Raw genomic sequence first — 25603 nt, forward strand, 5'->3', positions numbered from 1 at the left:
ATATATATATATATATATATATATATATATATATATATATATATATATATATATATATATATATATATATATATATATATATATATATATATATATATATATCAGAATCTTGAAAGGATTGGCCTAAGAGAAGTTGGATTTCATTCGTACTTATGATATATTTTGATACTGTTATTTATTTTGATCTAAAAATAAAGTACTAAAAGCAATATATTAAATAATTTGATAATACGAAAACAAAGTACAATAATATTTTTATTATAATTAAATAATATATTATAATATAAATCATATTGATATAATATATTAGGTATTTTGCTATACTAATTTTTTTATGCTGAATTAAGAGATATTTTTATTTTTAAATTTCAGCCAAATTAACATTTTTATTCTAAAATAATTTTGGATATTCAATCTAAAAATAAAATTTTCAACATTAGATTGGACAATGATATAAGAAGTAAAAATGATTTAGGATCACTGTGATGCAATTAAGCATAATAGTCTTACCAAACTCCCTTTTTAAAGCCTTTCTAGGATCGATAACACGTACCACCATATGCCCTGCCCCGCAATTTGGTCCATGGATGGATCTAACCAGTGGAAAAAAAAAAACAGTTTTCCGAGATTTTATAAACTTCATGAGTCATACATAACTCATGACCTTCCATCTACGGGGATCCGAAATAACTTTCAATGTACTTCGTCTAGTTTCCGTTCTCCTCCCGCGACACGCCCGTTTATTCGATCATTTGATCGCGAAGCGACGACTGATCTCTTCTCGCCGGATCCCTCGCGCTCTCTGAAATCCATGGCGGAAGAGACCAAACCCTCGCAAAACCCTAAAACCCCTCAGATGGCGCCGGTTCCAGCGACGGCGAAAGGCGGCGATCGCGACTTCCTTCTCCATCTCGAGGCTTACCTCGCCCGCCGGGACGGCGTCGACAAGCTCCTCAAGATTTCCCGCTACGCCGCCAAGATCGTCCTCTCCACCTCCCTCCCCTCAAAAGCCCTCGCCCCCCGCCTGAAGGCCTTCGAGTCCAGCGTTGGCCTCAGCCGCAAAGCTTTCCGCCTGGGCAAGTTCGTCCAGGACGTCAACGCCTTCCGATCCGCCGACGGCTCCCCCTCCTCCGCCGACCTCCTCCTCGCAGCCGTTGCCTACGGCGGCGAGGGCCTCTACTACTTCGTCGAGCAGTTCGTCTGGCTCTCCAAGGCAGGCCTCATACCGTCGCAGCACTTGCGGCGGCTCCAAAAGATCAGCGCCTGGGCGGAGCTCGTGGGGTACCTCGGGAGCATCTCCTTGAAGGCCAAAGAGCTGCGAAAGATCCGATTTTTGCTTGAGTCGAAGGTTCGGAGCACGAAATCATCGGAGGATGACGATGAGATACAGAAATTGCGGGTGAAGTTGTTGCTCAAACAACTATCGCTCGTCCAAGACTTCGCGGATGGTCTGATGGCGCTCGGGGATGTGAGCGATGGGAAGGGTTTTCTCTCGAATCCTCTGTTGATGGCTTCGGCCGGCCTTCTTTCGGCTCTAATCAGCACTCATAAGAATTGGACTTCTTGCTGAGGGGTAGGCCTTTCGCTCTGTTCTCCGATTCATAGGAATAAAGCCCCTGTTTTTATCTGTGTTTTTCATTGATAGCGAGTATAAGTTATGGGAGATGAAGTTCCAAACATTTTGCATGAAATCTTATAAGCTGCTTTGGTTTCTAATGATGTAAAACCGATATCAATACAATTCAGTGTTTTTTTCTTTTCCTTCTTCCAACAGATAAATGCACTGAAATGGAATGGGCTTATGAAGGGACTCTACTTCTCTATTTTGCTGTACAAAAATGTGTCCTTTGATTATCTTAGAACTGTGGTTACCTAGTTCATTTATGTGCTAGTTCATTATGTGCTTCATCTTAGTACTGGTTGCATTCTTAGTTTTCTCTTTCTAAATAACTTGGGTATATAATTTATCCGATTTGAACAGGTGATCAATGTTCACGTGAATGCAGGGATAAATGAGAAAGGAGACAGTTTTAAGTGGCAATAGAAGCAAAGAAATTTAGAAGATAAATAAAAAAGGCGGTAGTGATACTGAATGGCTCTTTACAGAATCTTAACAGTTTTAATGTAGACTTTGATATCCGGTGTAATCCAGCAAATTGGGTAATGATGGCTTTTCTTTTTCTTTTTTAAAAAAAACAAGAAGACTATTCACTGCATGGTGCTATGGCACTGGTATTATGCCTCTTTAGTTCATTAACATTTCAATGATTCTGTCCTTTGATCCTGTTTGTATTGCAACTGCCTGTCCCTTCATAAGAGGAAGCATTGCATTAAATCCTCTTGTCATTGGCATGAGTCCTACAGCAATAATGAGTTGCGCAGCTTGGCAGTAGCTATTTTGATCATTAATGTAGAGATTAATGATTATGCAGGGGTTAAATTAGGGAAAAAGCAATTTTCTTGAAGTCTCCTCCATCTTGTTCAGTGGTGGGTCGCCTCCATGGATTCAAATATCAGGGAACCACTCAGTGATCTGTAGTTGGGTCTCAAATGCCACATAAAATATGATGATCAGAATGAATAGGAGAGCAGTCTGGGTTTGAGATCTTCAATACTTTACCATGCATGAGAACCGAGAAGAGGGTGAGATGGCAGGGATTTAGAAGATACAGAATGAACTTCAGAAACTTAGATCAGAAAATTAGTTCTGGCATACTTACATGGTAGAGCCATGCATATCTACTTTATTTGCTTAGTTCGTCGACAAGACAAACAAGACATACTTTGCACCACCTCACTGAAACTGATGCACATGCAAGCATATATATATATTGGCCACCAAAGCGAAACTTTGAAATCCATTAAAATTTATTAGTGAAACCTTAGATATCAACTTCCAGAATTCTCCCTGTATCTCAAAAATTTAATTTGGCCTCTCCATCAAAAAAAAATAAAATCCTCCTAGTACATCCCATATTTAATAGCCTATGCTTGTTCATTTCTTCTTGCTTCTCTTCACCTGATTACCTTTTGAAGCTTGGTTTCAGTACTTGAATTTCATGAAGAGGAAGACCCTTTGACTTGTGATTACCCATCAGCTTCACGATTGTTCTAATAAATTGGGCTTTTAACTTTAAGCGCTTTCCATTAAATTGTCAAGTTGAAGAAAGTATTTGAACCCGTGTAAAATTAAATTGCTAATTGAAGAGATGTTGAAAAGTAAAAGTTCAAAGACATCTTGAATCTTTCATTTCTTGATATATTGTAAATGGTTGATGGCAAGGCAGCTGATGTTCATGTATTACAGGTTTAATGAATTCACAACTTCATAACCCATTTAGGAACTGGATGACTAATCCAATGTATCATTATTGCATTAACACCTAACTACAGATCAACTCCTTATTCTACTTAATAGTAGGAATGGTTGAGATCATTTGCATCATTACCTTGTTTTGATAACACGTCCATGTTCAAGATTGCATAGACAAATTCAGATACATTAATGTTATATGGTATACTAAGAAAGCATGTCTCATTTTATTCAAGATCACCCTTCTATGGTTTGATCATCAGCATAATTGTCCCACATCAAATTTTTAAGACACCATAATATTCTAAAGGACTTACAAATGCTCTTCTTTAAACTTTTGGCTGAGCAGGTATCCAGAATGTTCAGGTAAGTCTTTTGCAGGGAAACTGTATTCGACATTGTTGAGAGTTCTGTTTGGTTATTCCCTTAATATTTCAAATGATGAACAGACTTATGTAGGTTTAATAAGTTTTGCTTAGATCTCTATAGTGTATCTGAGGTTTAATACCATCTTCACTGCTGCACAAAAAGTGATGAGTTAACTTGGATGAAAGAGCTAGAATTTTTAAAAAAGAACATGGGAACAAATTTATCATTTTCCCTAAGAGGGTAGGTTATGATTTCATTTTGATTTTTCATGCGAGGAAAGTCTCTCTGTCTCTTCCACCCCAATGTCGACAACCTTCATCATTTTCTCTATCAAGCTTGGTTTCCATAATGATTAGCTATGCAGGTTTTCATCTGGTTACCACCTATTAACAAGTTTATAATAGCACTCTGCAACTTCATAAGGTAAGTGAGCCATTTTTCAGACACAATAGCTGAAGGTGGTTGTAGGAGGTATTTTGAAAATTCAGTCAGGATGTCTGGGACCTGAATCCACACGCTACGTTCTACCTTATTTAAGAATCAAGATTACAAAGGATTATTTTGTCTACTTTCTGTATCGCATTTGCTTACCTATTTTGCGGTTGCTAATATGCAGATATAAGTTCAACGGATTTAAGATATGCTTACCACTAATAGTGGCTACTCAAAGGTAATTTCAGTATTCAATCTGCTCATAAAACTCGGAATATCTAGCAACTGTCAAGTTACAGATTTTGAGAATATATCTGAAGATCATCATGCTTTTTTTTTAAGAAATAAAATGGTAACTTGGCTATTTTACATGGCTCAAGAATTAATTTAGTTTCTGAATATAGAAAATAAAATATGCTTCAAGATCATCATGCTATTTGAATGCTTCAGTGTAGAAAGGTCATCAATGTCAGTTGATCTAATCTTCAACTAAAACATCTAGAGTTCCGTGGACGCACTGTTGTATATCGCTACAGCAACTTAAGAACTTATCTAAAAAAAGCTAGCGAGAAAGTATTATTTAGTTTTTTAAGTCCTGTACAGATATTCAAGATCTCTTCGATGTATAAAAAATATGTCTGCAAAAGTCTTCATGCGCACATCTCTTTGTCAGGTTAAATATCCAAATCTAATCGCAAATACCATGATGGTCCCGTGGTCAATCCTAAAGTGTCAATGCCATAATGTCCTCTAGTCCACATGAGCTATGAGCATTTTGATACTATTTATAATCAACCTACAACCTTGTCGAAGAAGGCTAATCAAAAGGTATTATTTGGATTTTTTGAACTTGTATAGGTATAGGCAAATGCACACCCATCCAGATCCTCACAATCACACTGTAGCATGCTCTTTTCATGGGAAATATGAATAGTGGTAACTTGAGAGGGAGTTTGATATTGAGGTTGTACTGCATGTTAGAAAATAATTCACAGCTAGCCTAGTCATTTATTATCAATCTGTAATCGAATCTAATTCTCACACAGAATTTGAAACTCTTCGAATGTTAATTATATTCCATGGGGAAACTTTTTTTTTTTCCGTTTTTTAGCCTAGTCATATTTGAACATGAGACTTCTCCCTTAGAAAGCTACCCGCTATGAGTGAAATTCTAACTAACTCTAAGGTTATCTAATTAAACATCGGAAGTTACAAATGAGACTGCCCAGGACTAAAATGGTGAGTGTTGGGGTTGTTTGATGCTAAGGAGCATCTACATTGAGTAGGTTATAGAAAAGAAAGCAAGGATAAAGTTGGAGAGGTTTAAGGAAGTCCAGAATTTTCAGGCCATCTCCCTATGTGAATACTTTTGTAGTTTGTCCTAAGACTCCTAACTCCCAAGTAAGCATCAATGTCTGGAAATCTTGTTCAAGAATTAAATCTAGAATTATGTTCCCGATCCGACATTGTTTTGGATCCGAACTTGTAAGAACGCTCAACTTTGATTGGCCCGGGACAGACCTTGGCCCAGCGACTGAAAGCCCCCAAATCATCTTCACGTGTGAAACTCGTAGGTACGAAGCCACGTGCGATAAATAATTGGCAGGTGAGCTGCGTTTGGAGGCGTAGACTTTTCTTTTATGCTGGATCCGTGATCAAACGCATCACCGCTTATTACATCCCCATCAACCACGAAATCTGTGTTCGTTCCCCCGTCACATCACACTCTGTCTGTATTCCATTTTAATGGGCCCAGTTTCAGCTCTACCACAAAATGTCAAAACTATAGTATTCCTCCAAATCAAAACTCATATATTCAATGGGATCAAAACCAGCATATTCCATGTTCCATCATTGTATGCTATTCCTCATTTTGACTCCTCAAGCTTGTTTCTAGAAATTAGTAAAGCTATGTGGCCCAAACCAATGCTATTCTCTGCACTTGGAACACTGCTGATAACCATGCATAGAAAAAAAGAAAAAAGAACGCAAAGCAAATTAGTGCTCTCAAACCTATGTCTTCTTGCCTTGTAGTCGGCCACCACTGCAGAAAAATATTTATTTATATTTTTGAATCTCATAAGACTTCTCTATGAAAATATGAGCAGGTTTGAAATTATCAGCAGCGGCAGTGTAACTTTTCAGGTCAAGTATGTGTTTAAAAAGTAAAGAAGTGAACCGTATAGCATGTTACTAGTACTTCAAGGATGTCCTATGGATCGAAAAGAAGTTGTCCCGAATATTCTGAAATTTATTATTTTTTAATTTTTTTAAATTATTTGAATCATTCTTTTTTTAAATTTTTTTTTAATAATTTTGGATTCAGATGTGTCGTATACTCGTATATGGCATCCTGGGAAAATATCCACCCTGTCATGGAAACTTTTAACTCACATGATTCCGTGCGGCTGCGGGTCGCATTCAACACGGGATTTGGACGCAGTCTATCCAGGATAAACACGAATGAGGTAATTAGCCGAGGGAGAGAAATCCAGACGGTTAGATCCGCGATCATCTCTGATCTACGGCCACGATCCCACGACGCCACTGATAACGGCTGAGGGCCACGCCCCCAACTCCTCCACAGCCTTCGCGAAGCCACCACCCCCTACCCGCTCTCCCTCTCCAAGTCTCTCCCACCAATGGCTTCCCACCCGCAAGAGGACTAGGTTTAGGGTTGGGGTTAGGGTTTTGGTTCTCCCCAATGGCGTCGGAGCTGAAGGATCTCGGTGGGTCCAACGGATCTTTGGACTCCAAGGAGGAATCCCCCCGCGTCGGCGGCGGCGGGGAATCCTCCGGCAAGGCGAAGGACCAGCGGCCGCTCCTGAAGCCCGGGTCCGCCGCCTCCGACGGCGACGGCGCGGCCCGTCTCTCGGAGAGCATCGAGGAGCTGGAAAAGAAGTACGCGCCGTACGCGCGGAAGGACGTATACGGGACGATGGGCCGCGGGGAGCTGCCGGCGGCGGAGAAGGTGCTCCTCGGGGTCGCCCTCGTGACGCTGGTACCGATCCGGCTCGTGGTCGGGTTCTTTCTGATGTTGTTGTACTACCTGATTTGCCGGCTCTGCACGCTGTTCTACGCTCCGAACCGGGAGGACGGGCGGGAGGACTACGCCGACATGGTCGGGTGGAGGAGGGAGGTCGTGGTCCGGACCGGGAGATTCCTCTCCAGGCTAATGCTGTTCGTGCTCGGCTTCTATCGGATTCGCGAGCCCCGTCGGAGTTTCTCCGTGGAGGTATGAATTCAATGATATCAGATATTTTCTTCGATTAGTATATTGTCGTGTTTGAAGTCAATTTAATGGTGTCAAGATTTTCTTTGATTAGTTTTTGATCATGTTCGGAACTTCTTGAAGAATTATTAACTATAATTTGTATGAACATAGTAAAGTGACTTTCTTGATTGATCGAGACCCTGAGAATGGACAAGTTGAAGCCATCTTATGTTGATTTAGAGGGCATTTACTTGAAAAAGTAGTTGGTTTACATTCCATGGGCAGGTACAGTTTACTCCATTTATCCCCGTAGCCAAATTTTGGATCATATTATGCGAAGTAATGTTCATAATGGAGAACTCACAAGAATAAGTACATTTATAGTGAATCGTATGTGATATAAGACTTGTTATGAAATAATCGAGATGATCTTCATCTGCTGAACTAGCTTATTCTTTATCTGTTGCAATTTACAAATCGTGCTCTTCTGCCATTTCTTCTTGCTTTCTCAAGTTAGCAACTAAACAACAATTTTAAAAAGTAAATAATTATTAACACATTGTCAAGCATGCCACGAAGAGATCGATATACATTTTTCTTTTTCATGTTTTTGGCAGGAAGTAGATTGTATTACTAGATGTTATTGAGCCACCTGCTAATACAAGAAGTATACAAAAGTGGGAAGAAAATAAATGCCTCTTTTTCCCTTGGGAGTTGTTTGGTTATCGACTTAAAATAGGTAATTATAAAACATGATATTATATAGAACAGGTTTTATGAATATGAATAAGTACCTGTTTTTAGAAAAACTCATTTTTCAGGTTTCATGATTTCTCAATTTTTACTAAACTAATTTTATGGCAATCAATTAAACAAGCATTTTCATAAGACCCATTTCTTGAGGTTTTAGATAAGCCCGTTTTACCAATGTCTGATAACCAAACAACCTTTCATTTGAAACTTAGAGAACTAATTTCTAGCATAATTGCAAGGAGCTTTACTTGTTCTATGCCCTGTGAAGCAACCTGTGGCATTAAATCCATGGTTATTATAATATTTTTTACATAGAGTTCTGTTATTTCTCGAAGAGGGTAACAAAAGAGGGCCATCATCCCTGTAAAGTCTTTTTGAGGCCTTCCTTTCAATTTTCTTATTAGTTTTTTTTTTTGGGTATAAGAATTTCTCATAAACTTTGTGCCACTATGTTGACCTTCTTCTTCTTCTTTTTTTAAAACTCTTTATACTTCCTACTTTATTTATAATACTACCTTAAGAGAAGAGTTAGCTAGCATCTCCTTTCCAACTAGGATTTTAGTTGAGACATTGACCAAATCTAGAAAATTTGCACCAGGGGGAGTGCACAAGCTCTTTTTTCTTCAAATACTTGAATGTGTGGTCCTTGAAAGCGAGATCAATGCATTCCCAGAACTCACACTTTTCAAATGCTTGTTTTTCCCTTGTAAGAATGCTTTGAACTGCGTTTCAGACATTTGGTTTTTATGTTCTTGTTGGAGTAGAGAGGGAAACATGATATTCTTGGATTTCAGTGGTCAAATGACTGTGGCTGAAGTGGGACAGAAAAATGGGATGGCTTTTGTGGTTTGAGAAGTTTCATCGCTTAAATTATTGAAGGTTATGAAGGTTATGTACAGTTTCATGTGTGGAATGTGCAGGCTGTAATTTTTAATTCTATACTGAAACGAAAAAAGGGGCTTAACCAGAGGCAAAGAAATAGTTTCCTTCCTTTGCTATTCAGTGGCGAGCAATTATATCCTAAATGGTGTAGATTGCTTCTTTTCCTCTTTGCTTGTGTTGTGCCTGTGCCGATGCCTATAGTTAAAAAGAAAGTCTTGGAATTTGTTAACCTTTTTGGGTCACATGGCTTCCAATTTCAGACTAATAATAATAATAAAACTAAAAATAAATATTTCTTCTTTTCTCCTAAAGTGTCTGTATACAAAAAAGAAGATTTTTTTCTTAAATTTCCTCATCTTGCTAATTGCAAAATCCTTTAACTAGAATTTAGCTCTTAAAAGACTATCAACAAATACGTCTACATTGTTCCCACTATCAACCGCGTCTTACACCACTAATTAAATGTTGGCTTTCTTGGCGGCGCAATCAGTTTTATTAGTCGGTCAATGGCCTTGACATATGTAAATTCTGGTCTGGTAAATAGGTCATGCATATTCTTTTCTCCTAAATGTAGGTTGTCAAATAGGACAATCGTTCAATTTCAATCTTGAAGGTTGATCCCTCTGTGGTGGTCCAAGAGTTACTGAAGTTATAGAGAATGATAATGAATTTTATTCTGGTGCATATAGATATTCGGATGTTGATATCTTGTTAATGAAATTTCCATTTGATAGAACTTCCTTTGATGCTGGGTCCAACTCTACAGTTTCTCCTTTTACATCAATATGATCGCCAAGAGTTCCACCTCTAATCGCTTTGTCTCTATGTTTAACCTCTTTTAAAGGTGGTTCTACCTCTTCTTTTGATGGATTGTCTTCAATGAGTTTCTCATCTGAAATTTTTTTTATGAAAAAATGGTTAGCATGTTGAGATTGGAACTGCTAACTGTTTGTGCCAGAACTAATTTATATGATGAAATAAAAAGGTGTTGAAGACTTGAACTAATGTGCAATATGCAGAAAGATGGAGAAACAAAATTTCTAGGGTTAGATCCGACTTTTAAAATTTTTTATATGATTATCGCTTTGGAGAAAATATTAATAATGAGATAATAAAAGAAAATTATGAGGATGGTTGAAAAGGAAAAGGGGGTACAACAGATATGGGCTTACATGGGACTGTTCTTGTTCTCCAATGGATAAAGCCCCGGATTCTCAAGAGAAAAGGAAGAGAATTAGTTCTTTCTTATCTAGCAGCACATGGAGAAAAGTAAGAAAATAAACAATGGAGTTTAGTCTGTCCCTCCTACACAAACTATTAATTGTTGGCTGATCTCTCTTCCAACATCCTTGTTTAGAAATTAGAAAGGATATGCTATCAAGCCTCTCTCATCCTAAGATGGCGTTCAAGAGAAAGAGGAAAGGATCAAGAGTTAAAATAGGAAAAGGACGGTCAGCCTCTCTATTAGAGAAGAAACATTCGTTGTCACTGAAAATTTGGGGGCAAGATTTCCTTTTATGCATAAAATTCTAAGAGAGAAGAGAAAGAGACCGATGCCAAATTTATAAGAATAACCAACGTCTTTCTTATTTTATCTATCTTCTCACTTAAAAGCAAATCAACTTGGAAACATTATTCGAGGACTATGGTTGTAGATCATCCATGGGGAGTATCACAAGGGCAGATCTTTGCAACTATGTTGGAAGTCACTTGCCCTGAACAGATGAAGAGATTAATAGAGCAGCTTTTAAAGGAATTATGTAAACTCTCTTGATAACTCTTGAATTGAGGTTTTGTGCCTTATCTGGATGGTTGCCTATTTTGGATACATACTTCAGCAAAGGAAGGTTGGATATCCAGGGTGTGCTTTTTGAGAACAGATGATTATCTAAATGGAAACTTAATTATACATAAATAAGTAATTAATAAAATACTAAAAAAGTTGTTTTATTTGAGGGCCTATGTTCATGCTCCTGCTGGCCGTTCCTGAGTTTGGCCCACAGTTTGACTAGGTGACTCATAACTTTAAGATATATTTAGTTACAGAATGAGATTTAAAGGGAGACATTAAGATATTGGCATTAAATCTCTTGAAATCTCAGGCCAAATTATTCAAGAAACCCAAATTTTGAGAATTGAGCTCTCTCCAATCCTATTCAATTTGTTTTTTTGGATTAGTTGATGAATACTTAGAATGCTAGTAAACATAACCATAGCCCTTGTACTTAACCGTTGTAGAATTCACAATTTCGTCATGGCCCATATTATGTTCCATATTTTGCGAGAAATTTTTTTGGCTAGTCATGTTTTATTTTAACGGATTACTGCAGCATTTTAAATTCTGAAGTTTTTCTTCATCCCAAAATCCACAATCTTGGTACTGGGTACCATATCGAAATCTTATCAGTTTGGTACGGTATGGTACACCCCTATACCGAAATAGCTTTTTAACCATTTTTCTCAATTTTTATCTCGGTACGCCTCAATACAGATTGGTACACCTCGGTATGGGCCGGTATGCACCTCGGTACATCTTGGTACATCTCGGTACAGGTCGGTACACCTCGGTATGGGGCTTGCCGATTTAAAATTAAGTTTCATACCAATTTTTTCCTGGTACGGTATGGTACGCCCTATATTGGGCGGTACGGGATGGTACGGTACGGCAAACCATGCTTCAACCACTATTGTTTAGTCATAGTGTAGAGGGATTACGAACTGCAGTTTCTCTATTTCTGCCTTCTGCTTGCTGCTGATTGTAAAGGCTCGTGCTTGGAATTAAAAGATAAAAAACTTTAGGATGCTTTTATTTGATTGATCTGTTATAAAGACAAACTGATAGTTTTTTATACTATGAATGCTACCCCAATGTAGATAATATAAATTCAGATACTTGAGGAGTAAGAAAATAATTATTTTTCAGAGTATGATTTTCAGAGATGTTGTGGTATTATATATTATTCATTGGTCTCGATATGCCTATTAATCACCCTTTTCAATTATCTCAGGATGAGCACACAGAACAATCTGATGAATCTGAAAGACCGGGGGTGATTGTTTCTAATCACGTATCATATGTGGATATTCTCTATCATATGTCATCATGCTTACCAAGTTTTGTTGCAAAGGTAGGTCAATGTCTTGTCTTTGTATCTAAGCAACATCAAACCAGAAATTGTATACATGGTGACATTGTTCTGACATACTCTCCTATTGGTAAAAAAAAAAAACTTGGATTTTGTTGCTGAAGAGATCAGTGGCTAGGCTTCCCCTTGTTGGTCTCATCAGGTACTTACATATATTGTTTCCTTAGTTGTTCGTGGTAAATTACTATGCTACTGGACCTCGCTTTTGTAACTTCTCCATTTATGTCTATGCATTGTTATTTTAAATTCAACCATTCTTTTTTTTTATATTTAAAGAAGAAATTTCAGTAGTCCCGTATAGTTTTGTAGTGATGTTCTGTTAATATATTTTTCAATTCTTTGTTAATTTAGTACATGGTGTGCTATCAAATTTAAAACTGTCTTACAGTTAGCTGTCAAAATTCCTAAAGTAGTTGTCTCATTGAGAGGCTGGGATGGGACTAAGATATGTCGATTCTTATTTGCTTTTCAACTTTTAATGCAGCATAATTATAAATAGGGGCAGGAGTAGACTTTCTTCTAAGGTGGTCCCAGCAACATGGTTGATATAAAAAAATAGCGTCTGAGCGATGAGCCCCATAAAAAAATCCAAATCTGTTCCCTCCTTCCTGCTTGTTTCCTACTTTTGCATGTATATCCTTTTCCATTCCCCCTTTCTTACCCCAATTCCCAAACTGAGGTCACTGTTCCTTTACTTCATATGAACAAATTGTAGTTTTAGAGTGTCTTAGTTTGATCATGTTAAAAGCATGATTGATATTTTAAACACATGGTTAATATTAAAAAAGTTCATAAAGTTTTAATAAACTCTATCAGTTAGGAGGAAGCTCATAAAGTTTTATTGAACTGTATCAGTTAGGAGGGACTTGATATGTCTGTCAAGAGATTTAGATAAAATGAATAACTAGAGGGATTTTAAAATTGCTTTTAGATACTAATTAGCAAAGGGATTTGGGTGATGTGCATGCAACTAAAATCTCACGATGCATTAAAATCTGGGAAAGAGATAAGAAGCACTGCAGGAATTATGGAGGGAAACTAAGCCTGGTGGCTTTAGCAGTTGCAACCCACACTATTGTAACATTGTTGATCCTTGATGTATTGTCATGTTCATCTGCATCATGATCTAGAGCATCTTGAGTAATTGACTTACAGTTTTTGATCCTTCATTTAGTATTAAGTTCCTCTGCATCATGAATCACGACGTCTTAATTAATTGAGTTACAGAAAACAATATCAGATAAACAAAGGGATGTAATCAAATTTCATGGAGGAAAACTAAGCTTGGTGGTGTCATTAGCAATTGCATCTTAAACCTTGCTCGATTTTTAGACCACCTTGTCCTTTCATATTGAGAAGCTGAAGAACCAAAATATTGCCCCCCCCCCCCCCCCCCCCCCCCCCCCCCCCGCGGGGGTCTCTTTTAGATAGTAATTTTGACTTTGGCTTGACTTCTATAATTAGCCATAACCATAAAACAGTGAACTCTGTTATTAAGTTAGTCTTAACAAATCTGTCCTGTTCATTGTTGTAAGAGCATAAAGTTTGTGAACCTTTTTTTATTAGTTATCACAAATTTCATCCAGACTTGCTCGGTTCCTGAATCTGACCCTTCCCCATCTGAGGCCATCAAGTTTTTTAAGGATTTCTCAGCTCACTGATGCACGATCACTCTACTTTGAGTAGTTCTCTATTGCTTTATAAGTGCAAGTCCTAAAGTACTTAATACTCATCTGTCCTTCCTAAATCTATCACTATGCCATCAAACTGTTCTTACTCTCTTCTTCTTTGCTACACCCATTTTGTGCACGTGCGCTCTACATTGGCTAATGATTAGGCCCAACCATCATCATCTGCCTAACTGTTTGTCACACAAGATCAACTCAGACCAACATGGAACTTTGAAACCACACCCGAAGCACATCTATGTTTACAGTTTTATCTATATATCTTCCAGTGGATTGAATTTATAATTTTGTGGTCTCTCTGTCAAAGGATTCCTATTTATATTAATATTTCTACTAAAATTAAACTCATATAGTTCTGCTAATTCTTTTGGACCCTTACCTTCGACAACTTTCTTTCACATTTTATTTTCTCTCATACTATCATCCCATCCACTAATGGTATACATTATTTGCAAATTGCATAAATAATGAGAACTTAAATATCAAAAATTACTTCATTTAAGACAAGCATAAGGCTTCCAATTGGCCCTTCATGCAGTTTTATACTTGGCTGTTCAAACTCCCCTAACCGACCACACTTTTTTTCACACTTGTCATGTTTGATTAATTATTGCTCTAAGCATGCCTTTTCATCTCGGTACCTTTTCCCACTTTTCATCTTGTGCTACTCTATTATATGTTTTTCTTAGAATTTTGTAGTTTATTGCAAAAAATTTAAAACAGATAATAGTGGTGGATCTTGCTTTATGATATTGAATAGATAAGTTGCTGCATGAATACTTCTCTCATCAAGTTCTATATTGCTTTTTCTCAAGATATTCTCAATCCTGTAGATGTTCTTACTAAGCAAATTGATCTGCACGATTTTTAATAACAATTATTGCACCTATCCCATGGTCAATTCCTTCCATCTATTTAAATTGTAGCTGCTGCTATAACATAGCTGACCAATGTTAGATAGCTTCCAAGCTCCTTGCCTAATGATGTCGTTTAAATATCATTTTGTTGTTTTAATTTGTAACAGCCTCGTAGTAATGAGTTTGAGCCTTTCAAGAAGTTAGGGTGGCCTTTGCTAGCAACTCATCATTCATACTTATTTCTATTTGTGGTTGATACATGTATGAGTTAGCGGTAATTGAGGCCCTGCCCCCTGGATTGATTGCCGTTTTACATTTAATCCTAATGGAATGAAATTTTTTTACACCTGGTCCTTGATCTTGATGGCTATGTGCCTGCAAAACAGGGATTAACTGTATGGAGAAACAAGCCTCACTCTGTACAAAACACAAGCCTAATGACCTTAACTGCATACAGAGATTAAATGTAAGGTATAGTTAAACAAAGGACTGAGTGTTCAGTTACCCTATGAACTAAGTCTTTTTCCTTTGCACCTTACATTTTACTCATTATATTTCTTAATGTCATTTTTCCCTATGACAAAACATAAATATTGTCACTCCTTTTACTTTTCCATTTAGCTTCTATTATTACTAGTCATATAATGTTCTCAAACTGTGAATGATCATACATTGACCTGTAAATCTGATACCGTATAAATAGGGTAAGGCCTGTTGGTTTAGGTTCAAAGCATTCTTGTTGATAATTGTGGAAACTATTTCTTAAACTTGCTATTTCCATATGCAAACCTACATAGATAACTTCATGTCACTGTAGTTTTCTTGCTGATGTCATATTCTCAGATCCTATGAGTTGCCAAGATTTCCCTTGCACAGAAGTTAAAAAATCCTATGCCCTTTACCATATTACCTTGCAGATTTTTATTATGTTTCCTCCTATCATGTATTGTGTTAAAGATATTATATTTCTATCAATTTACTAAAACTTATGCATTATCTTTCTTAGAAGGATGCATCCTCATATTGTTGTTTCGCACCATAATATGCACATTTCATGCTGTATATTTTAGTTCATAAGTGAAGCTTAAATATGCTAAATAGAAATAATGGCTTTATTTTTGCTTTTATTTGCAGCAAGTGCCTTGGTTGTGTCTATGTTCAACGAGAGTCTAAATCTTCCGAGTTTAAGGGTGTTTCAGGTACGTTAGCATTCAGAAATCTTAATCATTTGTACATGCATTTCTTTGTTGCAATTTATATTTTTATATATTCAACATAAGCCATTATATTCAATGTGTTACTTTTGCTGCTCAACTGTTGAGCATGCAAAGTGATTTGTTTTCTTGGCAATTTGGGTATTGATTGGGTTACATCTTTGTAACAATATATGCACCATTGAAATTTAAAAAAATGGTTTTTGTTCTTGTGAACTGTTACCAAACCTAATCTGCTGGATGATGCTCGTCAAGCTAGATTCACTGTTAAATCTATGAACATCTCTAGTTCAACCTTAAGAGTACCGTTTAAAGAATAACCATCTGTAACCCACTAAAAGATACCTGAATATGATGTGGCCTCACCAATATGTGCTTGATGGGTTGGGCTAGTTTCTGAGGCTAGCACAAGCCTGTTATGGGCCTAACTTTAGAGGGCATTGACTGGTTTTGTTTCAAAAAACGGGCATAAACCAGCCAAATCTATTCATGCCCACTCTTGGTGGTATTATCATCATTGTGATTTTTCTAACAATTGTATATTTGCCTAAGAAACTGTATAGTGGTATTATCAACATTGTTTTATATTTTTCCAATTGTATGTTCGCCTAAAACACTGTTAGAATGAACAGAAATCTTTGTCCTCCACCATGTCCATCATACACAAAGGTACCACATGACCAACCTTTATAGAAAATAAAACACATGAAAATATAAGAAGATGATATTACAGACATGTGCAGGACTTTTCACATTGTGATAGAACCACTAACTGTCCATGGAGATGCAGAAATTGGATAGTGATTAAGAATGCATGAGAGCCTAGGGCCTGTATAAAATCATGTTCTTGCAAGTGATCAATTTTTTCAACTAAGTAACACTAAAAGAATTTTTTTGTCAAACAAGCTAAGAAACATTACCAACAAATTGTAGAGACTTTAGGTCCTCAAGTTAATAAATAAGAAGTTTGAAGCAAGCATACGTCTGTTCATCTAATTAACTGTTGGAGTTTTAAAATGCATGGAATATGAAACTGACAATATCCTATATATAGTTGTAAGAGAAGAAATTGATTCTGATCTTTATTAGGTAATGGTTGTATATGCACTGATTTTATACTTTCCTGGTAGTCTTACCAGCACAATACTCGTGAGTTGCATCAGCCTTATAGTATGTGGTATATTTGCATCTGAATTTAATTTCAACTACATGCAGGTCTTCTGACAGAAAGAATTAAAAAGGCCCATCAAAACAAGCTTTACCCTATGATGTTGCTCTTTCCAGGTCAACATGTGCCATCATTTCTTTATGATTTTCTTCTTTCACTGTTTTATACTGCTTAACTGATTGTGGTTATCTACCTGTTTGATGTCCACACACATAAACAGTTTTTTAAGTTCAGTATATTAAAACAATGAATTCTGATTTTTTGATTAAAAATTATATAATGAATCTTATTCAGTATTTGGTAGTCCAAGCCTCTTTCTTTTTTATTTCTTAGGTTTCTGTTTGAGTATGAGATGCATAAATCTTTTGAGAGAAAATTCTTAGAGTGCCCAAATTATGATTATTGCTATACCAATACGATGCGGGATCACATGCCAATTTTTTGAAAGCACATTTTGGAATTATTTGAGAGTTGGAAGGTAGGATATATACATGTAAAGAAACTTGCTAGTGGGATGCCAAGGTTAAAAGGTAGTGAGGTGGGAAAAAGGTCCAAAAAAACCAATGCATAAAATAACTATGGAAATCTAACTGAGTAAAGAAAAAAACAAAAATGTTTACATGAGTTAACTGCTTATGATGGCCCATACTAGTTACACTTTATGAAAGGCTACAAGGATATTTAATTATAGTAGAATTAGGTGAGATTTATAGTTCTCCATTGCCTTAGGTGCTCCAAGAAAAGAGACAACGAGTTATTTGCCTTGCCAAGGGATGGTAAGTATGTGGATATTGACTTATTTGGTAATCTAGTAGAAACCAAAATGACATTTTTGAGGATGTGACAATGTTTTTTTTTCTGTAACAAGACTTAGATCAAGAATGAGGTCATGACTACTCATGAATGGTGCCTTGAGAGAAGTCTATGATTTAAATTGATACTTATGTGTGCTGTAAAAATTGGAAGAGTCTGATGGCTTTATGGAACCTGATAGGAATTATAACAGTTGTCGTTTATTACTGTGACAGGCATCAGATTCTAGATGCATATAAAATCGCCAAACAATTTGGATAAAACATCAATGGAGCTAATCAAATAAAGAAAACCACCTAGAGAACCTAACAATGAGTCCATTTGTTGAAGTAATTAACTCAAAAAAGGATAGACGACATCAGCTCTTTTCTTGAGGAAAGGCCTAGAACTTTGCCAACCTATTGCCTACATAATTTGATGAAATGGATGAAGGTATATTGTCTATTAAAAAAAAAAAGAAGCCTTAGGCTTGCACCAGCTTGTCACCCAACCGTGGGGAACTGTTCTGCATCCAGGTATGTAGATGGGAATGATCTAAACAGTATGAAGTTTTAGGCCACTTATTCAAGCATTCATGTAATTTAGTGATTAAATGATCAAATTTACAAGTAGTCTTGTACGAACATATAGGTAATCCCATGTGCAATACTCAACTGGTTATAATTCTATCCTCTTATCTCCTTTTGGCTTCATTTCAGTCTGTTGCTTCTCCTCTTTTTCCATGCTCTAACTGGCCTTTTTTGCCAACTTCAGAAGGTACAACCACAAATGGAGATTACCTTCTTCCATTCAAGACTGGTGCCTTTCTAGCTAAAGAACCAGTGCTTCCAGTGATTTTAAAATATCCTTACAATAGATTCAGTCCAGCATGGGACACCATATCAGGGGTGAGAAATCTCTGAGCTTTTTATTAGCTTTGATAAATCCAGAATTTGTTTTTTGTTCCCTAGTTTAGTAATACTCAACTAATATATAATTGAGGTTTTTCTTTGTTTTATTATAAAGCAATTTTGTGTAATTACTGATAATACATTTTTGTTTCCTTGTTGACTTAATGAGCTAAACCAGTACAGCAAACTTTATTGACTTAATGCCTTTGTAGATTACTTGGTTTGATTAGTAAATTTTTAAGACTTCATTTGGATGACAGTGGATTTAAATCATTTTATAATGTCTTAAGCATATGCTTTTAAAGTATAGATGAAGATAAATGACACATTAGATTATGCATTAGCAATGTCATGAAGCCTTCTAGTTGGGTGTTGCACTCCTTTGATAATTTGTCCCAGGACCACTTTGCTCCCAACTCCGAGTCTTCTAATTGTGATCACTGGTTGTTTCGTACATATTTCATCTAACTGTGAATTTTTTTGCTTTCTATTTTTTTGGACCATCTGTATATTTGAAATCATGTGCAATGCATGGTAAATTTCTTTTGATGCAATATAATATTTTCTATAGATGTTTTAGGTTTTCCCTCTTCCCAACATATTTCAGGACCATCACTTCCCCGGGCTCATACTTGAATCTGTTGCCAATTCCTTTCTCGCTTTATGTTTCCATATTTGAAGTATATTGTTAGGCTTGTCTATGTATTGAACTGTTGATCATTTCATGATAGAAATCAGCAAGCTGACATTCCATGCCAACACCTGGCAGATTGACATAAAAGATATCATGTGCAAAAATAACTTCTATCTTAAAGGTATCCATCCTATAGAAAACTGGAATTTAGTTGGTCCAACTGATTAATAATCGATACATGCATTCATGCATGTCTACATTGACCCATTTACAAGATACAGACGTCCAACCATGCAGGTTTTTTTAATTTCCCAACTCTATTTCTTTTGGGAACCTGGACAAACGTGGCACCCTTGTCACATGTCTGATTACGGTGGCTTCTCTAGCAATTACAAGTAACTGCATATGGAGAGATCAGTCCCGTCAACAATGAACCCTCACTGATGATCAAGTTTTCTTTTATTTAGAAGGTTATTTGTTTAATTTTATCTTGTTTAGAAGGAGGCCTCAGATTCAAATATCATTACTGGATTGCTGGACTAATGTTAACTTCTTCATAAATTACTGATAAGCCATTTTGCAGTATAGGTTTAAAGTTGTTGGGCCAAGCCACTTTAAATGAAATAAAGGAATGGTAAGCTTACACGGCTAAGAAGGAAGAGACAGCAGATTGGTGGTCAAACAATATTGACTGATGCAAAAGCTTTGTACACCCTGCTTTTTTCCTTCATTAATTCTTTATTCTCGGGCATTCAATTAACTCTTACCAGAATAGGTTGAATGACAAGTTCTCTGATCTAATAGACCAATCGGTCAATATCTTATAACCAGCTAGTTTTTTGAGTCAAGGGGAATGGTTCTCTCAGCTTTATTCAAAGAGAGTAGGAATTGACATGCTAATAAATTTTGTGATGAAGAGGTGCTTCATTTCTTTTTTGTTATACTATGCATGAATTTTGCTGCACCATCCTTCCCTATGAGAAGCAATATTGAACAGATACATGAGTATGATCTCATGATACTTGACTTTATGTTCTTAATTCTTCTTGTGCTCTCCTATGATATGTCTTTATCAAAAGGTAAATTATTCACTTTTTTGGATAGACAGATAACAAACTGTAATTACTTTGCCAAACTGCTTCCTTCATTCACCTCCACCCCACGCTGTCTCTCCCACTGTAATTAGTTTGCCATTTGTAGTTGCTTGACCTTATGTTCTTAATTCTTTATCAAAAGGTGAATTATTCACTTTTTTGGATAAAACTGATAATAAACTGTAATTACTTTGCCAAACTGTAATTACTTCTGCGCATCCAGCCCATGCTGTCTCTGCCACTCTCCTTGTGCTGTCTCTTACATTTGTTTTATCTGAGCTGCAACTTTTGAAGAAAATTTTCTTGTGTTAAACGTTCTAAGACACTAGTAAATTCGTTTTCATTTAACATTCTAAAAGTTTGCAGGTACGCCATGTGTTTTTGCTTCTTTGTCAATTTGTTAATTATATCGAGGTGATCCAGTTGCCTGTATATTATCCTTCTGAGCAAGAAAAGGAGGACCCTAAACTTTATGCTAGTAATGTTCGGAAGTTAATGGCTACTGAGGTATGCATGCATTTGATTCTTTCCTTTTTCCTTTTTCACTACAAATGTGGATTTCTGCTGTTATCAAGTATGTATATAGGTCATAATTAAGCTCCGGTCTTCCCCAAATGACATTTCAAACATAGGGCTGCATTTGGGCTGGGTTAGGTTTGGAATTAGTCTCTAACAGCGCATACCTGAAAAATTACTAATGGGAATACTTGGGGTCAGGACTTGAATGCACTTCTTACACCAATTGGGTACTTTAGCATGCATAGATCTTGCCACAAGCATTGAGTCTAGATATGGAGGCCAGGTCACCTAGCATGATTCTGTTAAACTGTGCTAGCAGTAATATTGATTGTTAGCAGGGAGTAGTGCTAGCGCTGTTGAGTCATTGTTGATTGGTAATGAGGGAGCAATGTCCAGACAGCAGAAAAAAAAAGAATGGCAGAGAGTTCACAAACTGAGAAAGTGAGGAAATAAACATTCGGAGTAATAGGGTATTTGGATATTTAGGTGTGAAGTGGCTCCAAGCCTTATTCTTGTTCATATATTAGATTAAGAATGGATTGCTTTTCAGAAACTTGAATGAGGTTTCCAAATATCATGGTTGTACATGGGCGCACAGAGTGTTAATCTAGCCTTGGTCAGGTCTACTAAATTTCAAGTTTGCTACGGACCAGTTATGAGTCAACCTATCCATTTTACTTCTGTATATTGCCAAGGAGATATTATCCTTAGAATGCTCATACAATACCAAAACATGGTATTATTAGTTTGAATCTTCTATATAGATTATTTCTCCACAAATGTGTAACAGTAATTACACAATATCTAATTTCAAGATCTTATATTTCAAAAGTTTATCAAGTTGCACTTAATGTTGTTTACCTATTGCAAAAAAAATCTCATTTCAGAGGATTGGTGATTCACCTGCAGATATTCAATGGATTGATGGATGGGAATATAGTACTTTATTCCCAAACCTCGTAAAAGGAAAAACCATGCCCAATCTAAAATTATATAAAAACCTGAAAACATGGATTAAAGGGGACAAAATATAAAAAGTAATCAATGAAATGATAAGATATGGCAAAAGAGATTGATGACCTCTAGATGAAGAGCAACTAATGATTTCATGAAAAGATTCAATAAACAAGCCAAAAATCATCGGTAGACATTCATGATTAAAAGTTCGAAGCACTTCTTATCATGGTCTGCCGTACCGGTCCGTACCGGCCGGTACGGGCCGGTACGTACCTGGGACCGGTACCGGATCAGCGTAAAATCCGGTACCGGTAATTTATTGTTGAAGGACCGGTACGCCACCGGTTCGGACCGGTACGCCACCGGTTTCGTACCGGTCCGGGCCGCCACCGGTACGCCGACCGGTACCGGTACGGCGGACCTTGCTTCTTATACTCTTACAAACTTCAACTGAACTTGAGCTATAATCCAATTCTTCCTTCTCTAAAGGGGAAAAAGGGAACTTATTCTTGCAAGATCATATTTTTTTCCCTTATAGTGCTTGACAATATCCTTGGAAACTCTATGAGGGAAAATACTAGATGAAGAATCCAAAAGGTACTATAAGCAGTGGCAATTGGTCACGTTGGGTCAGGTCAACCTCGGTCATCAAGACCAACAATCCAACACAGCCATTGTTTAATCTTGCCTGACCAGAACCTGAACCTGACCTTAGTAAGGATTAGCAAGAAACGAGGGAAGATGGGAGAATGGAGGGGAGAAGGCAGGCGAGTGATGGTAGGCTTAGCAGGACTACAAGCACTGGCTACAACAGGAGACAGATGACTATGATGTGGTGTTCCATGATGAGGCAATGATGATAGCAAGCATCATCAAGGGCCAATGGGCAAAGAGCAACTGAGAAGTGGACTGGGAAGGAGTAGGAGAATAAAAGGAGAGGAGGTTAACGATGAAAATGAGAGGCAAAAGAAAGGAGAGAGAGAGAGAGAAGGGAGAGTAGGGGAGCAGATGGATTGGGGGAGGCTGAGAAAGAAGGTAAGGGATAGGGGGAAATAAGGGTAAGGATTAGTATTTTTCTAAGATTAATATTATTAATTGTATAATCATATTTGCATCACTACCAAATAAGTTGGATTGATATATGAAACAGAAAAGAATAGAACAAACGTACAAAAATAATTGCCTATGTCGAGATAGACAAACTTGACAGGTAGAACAATTGGATCACATTTAGGTTGAATCCAATTAGGCGGATGGATGTGGGTCAAAGTTCTTGGTCCTAGTTCTTTCCCTGGAAAATTTGTTGAAAAGATGAGTCAAAAAGGTGTTATTCTATCATTTCCTGTTAGCTGTACTTACCGTCTAAACCGTGTTCTTTTAGGTTTTCAGAGGAGTGAAGGTTTTCTTTTATTATATAAGAAATTTGCATCTTCCAATGCATTATCCTGATGAGCAAAAGGACTCGGTAAATATTCCCAAATGATAATAAAGAAAAGGTATCCTGAGTCCTTGTATTTAAAAGATCAACATGATTGTTTATCACTAATATCTTCTCATCCTTGAGATTTCTACCCTTGATCAAAATTTGACTATTAGGCCCAATCAAGAACAATCTTCATTTTCCATAGGCTAGTTAGTAAAGATTGTGCTAGATAAACAGTGCAAAGTAATGCCTATGGATTTGTAAAAGCCCAGAGGCTACATATATAGTATCTGTATAATAATAGAGTTTAATACTATTGGCATCATATTAAATTAGGGCCTGTTTGGAAAATTCAATAGGATTGGGCTGGATTTCCTACAGAAATCAAGCCTGTTAGCCTGCCTAGCCATATCCTTCTAAACGCCCGTCCTAATCTCTGCCTAAATCCTATTTGTGGGCTTGTTAGCCTTCAGGAAGAAGAAAAAGGTCCCCATGGGTCCTTTTTCCCCCTCCCACATGATTTGGGCTGGGGTGGTATTGGATTAATATTGGCCTACTCAAATAGATTGCCCACTTTATGAATCCGATGGGAAATTCAGCCCAATCCTGCTGGATTTTCCAAATAGACCCTTGGTAATTGATTTGCCTTTGCTCAGGAAAAAGTAATTGGTTTGTTATTCATATTGTTGATTAATAAAAATTTTTTTGATTTTAGTGGTATAAATGTTATAGTTTAATAAGTTTTTGTTTCTGATTTCTTTTTCTAATAGTGAACTTTACCTAGTTGTATATATCTGATGATTACACACAAGACTTTCTTTTTTTTGTCTTTGAGAAATTTGGTATGAGTGCCTCCATACCAAGTCAAACCACAGACCTCTCCAAAGAGGAGAGGGGTGCCGACCTCTTACAATAGGGAGTTCACAAAGGATTTAATCCTTGTTGATGGATATATCGAAGTGTGCATTTGCTAATCTTTCATGTTTCTGATATCTAGTTTGTTGGTCAATTTCCTGCAGGGCAATTTAATACTCTCAGATATTGGGTTAGCTGAGAAGCGAGTCTACCATGCTGCGCTGAATGGTAATAGTCTACCTCGTGTTTTACATCAGAAAGATGATTGAAAAACTATTGACCTGGCTCGCAGGATTCGTATAATCAGTCGAGTTGCTTGTTTCTATGCATTACAACTATAGCCAGAAGTGCTAGTTTTCCTCGTTTTGTTTTGAGAGAGATGGGTACTATGCATGTCATTATGCTGTAACAGCCCATATTTGTGGTTTTGACTGCAAATCGTTTGTCTAAAGGACGGCATATACATGAACCATATCCAATGGTTTAAGATTCAGTCTTATACAGCTTTGGAAACTAATAAATTAATGAATCACTTTGATGTCTAATATCTGCGAACCATCTTCTTGTGCTCCATCATTTTCTTGGGTCAGCATCACCAGAACTAAATCCTCTGTTTGGTCTTCCTGCAGGTTTGTTATGTCAAAGCTAATTCGGATTTGCGCCTGTATATTCTTCATAGATGTTTCTGTAGTTTAAAAAACCCGGAAAAGAATAGAACAGAAAGCAGCTTGTTGGGATGAGTATTTCTCTCTCAGATCCTCTTAAGCTCTACAATATGCTCAGGGAATTTCCAAGGGCAACTGTTCGCTTGATATATATCATTCACTGGCTCTCATCAATAAGGAAATATCTGTTGTCTTCTGAAATTTCTTTTTGATGTTTGTCAGTAAATTTCAGAAAATCCTCAGATAAGTGTGCTAGCCAGAGAAGAAAATAGAATGCGACAAAACTTAAAAAAAGATTCTTTTGGCATCTTGCTCGGTGACCCATCGACCAACTCATTAATGTCACAAAGATATGTCATGATGTTTGCATCAATAATTATTAACTCTTTTCACATTCAATAAAATGAGCTCGTGTTTTATCATCAATGTTTTGCCCAGCACCTGTCGAAGTGAAGCTGACGTTGATGGTTAGGATTCCCATGTCGAGCCTTGTCCTGGCAATCTATTTATTGAGCGCTATACTGGACCAACTTAGGTTGTGATATCAGACCGTATTGCGTCTCTTCCAAGGGATGGAAAGTACCCAGGCTTAAGATCTATGGTACAAGTCAACAGGGGTTTGAATTAACTACGCCTGGGTAAAATTATATACGGCCGCTAGGTGGCACCCGAGCATGTAGTATCCGCATGTAGGCCTCACGTAGTACCATATGTAGA

At 37.0% G+C, this 25603-nt stretch overlaps 2 protein-coding genes across 5 annotated transcripts; both read left to right on the forward strand.

Moving 5' to 3' along the window:
• The first annotated feature begins 645 nt into the window (after nucleotides 1-645).
• Nucleotides 646-2335, forward strand: LOC120110195 (peroxisomal membrane protein 11-3-like). Of its 3 annotated transcripts, none has more exons than XM_039124509.1 (2): nucleotides 646-1573; nucleotides 1982-2335. In XM_039124509.1, exon 1 carries the CDS (start codon nucleotides 812-814, stop codon nucleotides 1568-1570), a length of 759 nt encoding a protein of 252 aa, XP_038980437.1. In that variant the 5' UTR covers nucleotides 646-811; the 3' UTR covers nucleotides 1571-1573; nucleotides 1982-2335. The 3 variants fall into 3 exon arrangements, with proteins under 3 accessions (XP_038980437.1, XP_038980439.1, XP_038980438.1); XM_039124511.1 differs by having other exon boundaries at nucleotides 2007-2335; XM_039124510.1 differs by lacking the exon at nucleotides 1982-2335 and adding an exon at nucleotides 1775-1913.
• Nucleotides 2336-6664: 4329 nt separating this feature from the next.
• On the forward strand, nucleotides 6665-25312 carry LOC103720026 (lysophospholipid acyltransferase LPEAT1-like). 2 transcript variants are annotated; one of them, XM_008809541.4, is made up of 9 exons: nucleotides 6665-7349; nucleotides 11972-12091; nucleotides 12214-12251; nucleotides 15789-15853; nucleotides 17084-17152; nucleotides 18603-18736; nucleotides 20834-20974; nucleotides 24386-24449; nucleotides 24851-25312. In XM_008809541.4, exons 1-9 carry the CDS (start codon nucleotides 6819-6821, stop codon nucleotides 24868-24870), a joined length of 1182 nt encoding a protein of 393 aa, XP_008807763.2. In that variant the 5' UTR covers nucleotides 6665-6818; the 3' UTR covers nucleotides 24871-25312. The 2 variants fall into 2 exon arrangements, with proteins under 2 accessions (XP_008807763.2, XP_008807762.2); XM_008809540.4 differs by lacking the exon at nucleotides 24851-25312 and having other exon boundaries at nucleotides 24386-24766.
• The last annotated feature ends 291 nt before the right edge of the window (nucleotides 25313-25603 follow it).

The sequence above is a fragment of the Phoenix dactylifera genome, chromosome 3, assembly GCF_009389715.1.
Source record: "Phoenix dactylifera cultivar Barhee BC4 chromosome 3, palm_55x_up_171113_PBpolish2nd_filt_p, whole genome shotgun sequence".
Taxonomy (NCBI): domain Eukaryota; kingdom Viridiplantae; phylum Streptophyta; class Magnoliopsida; order Arecales; family Arecaceae; genus Phoenix; species Phoenix dactylifera.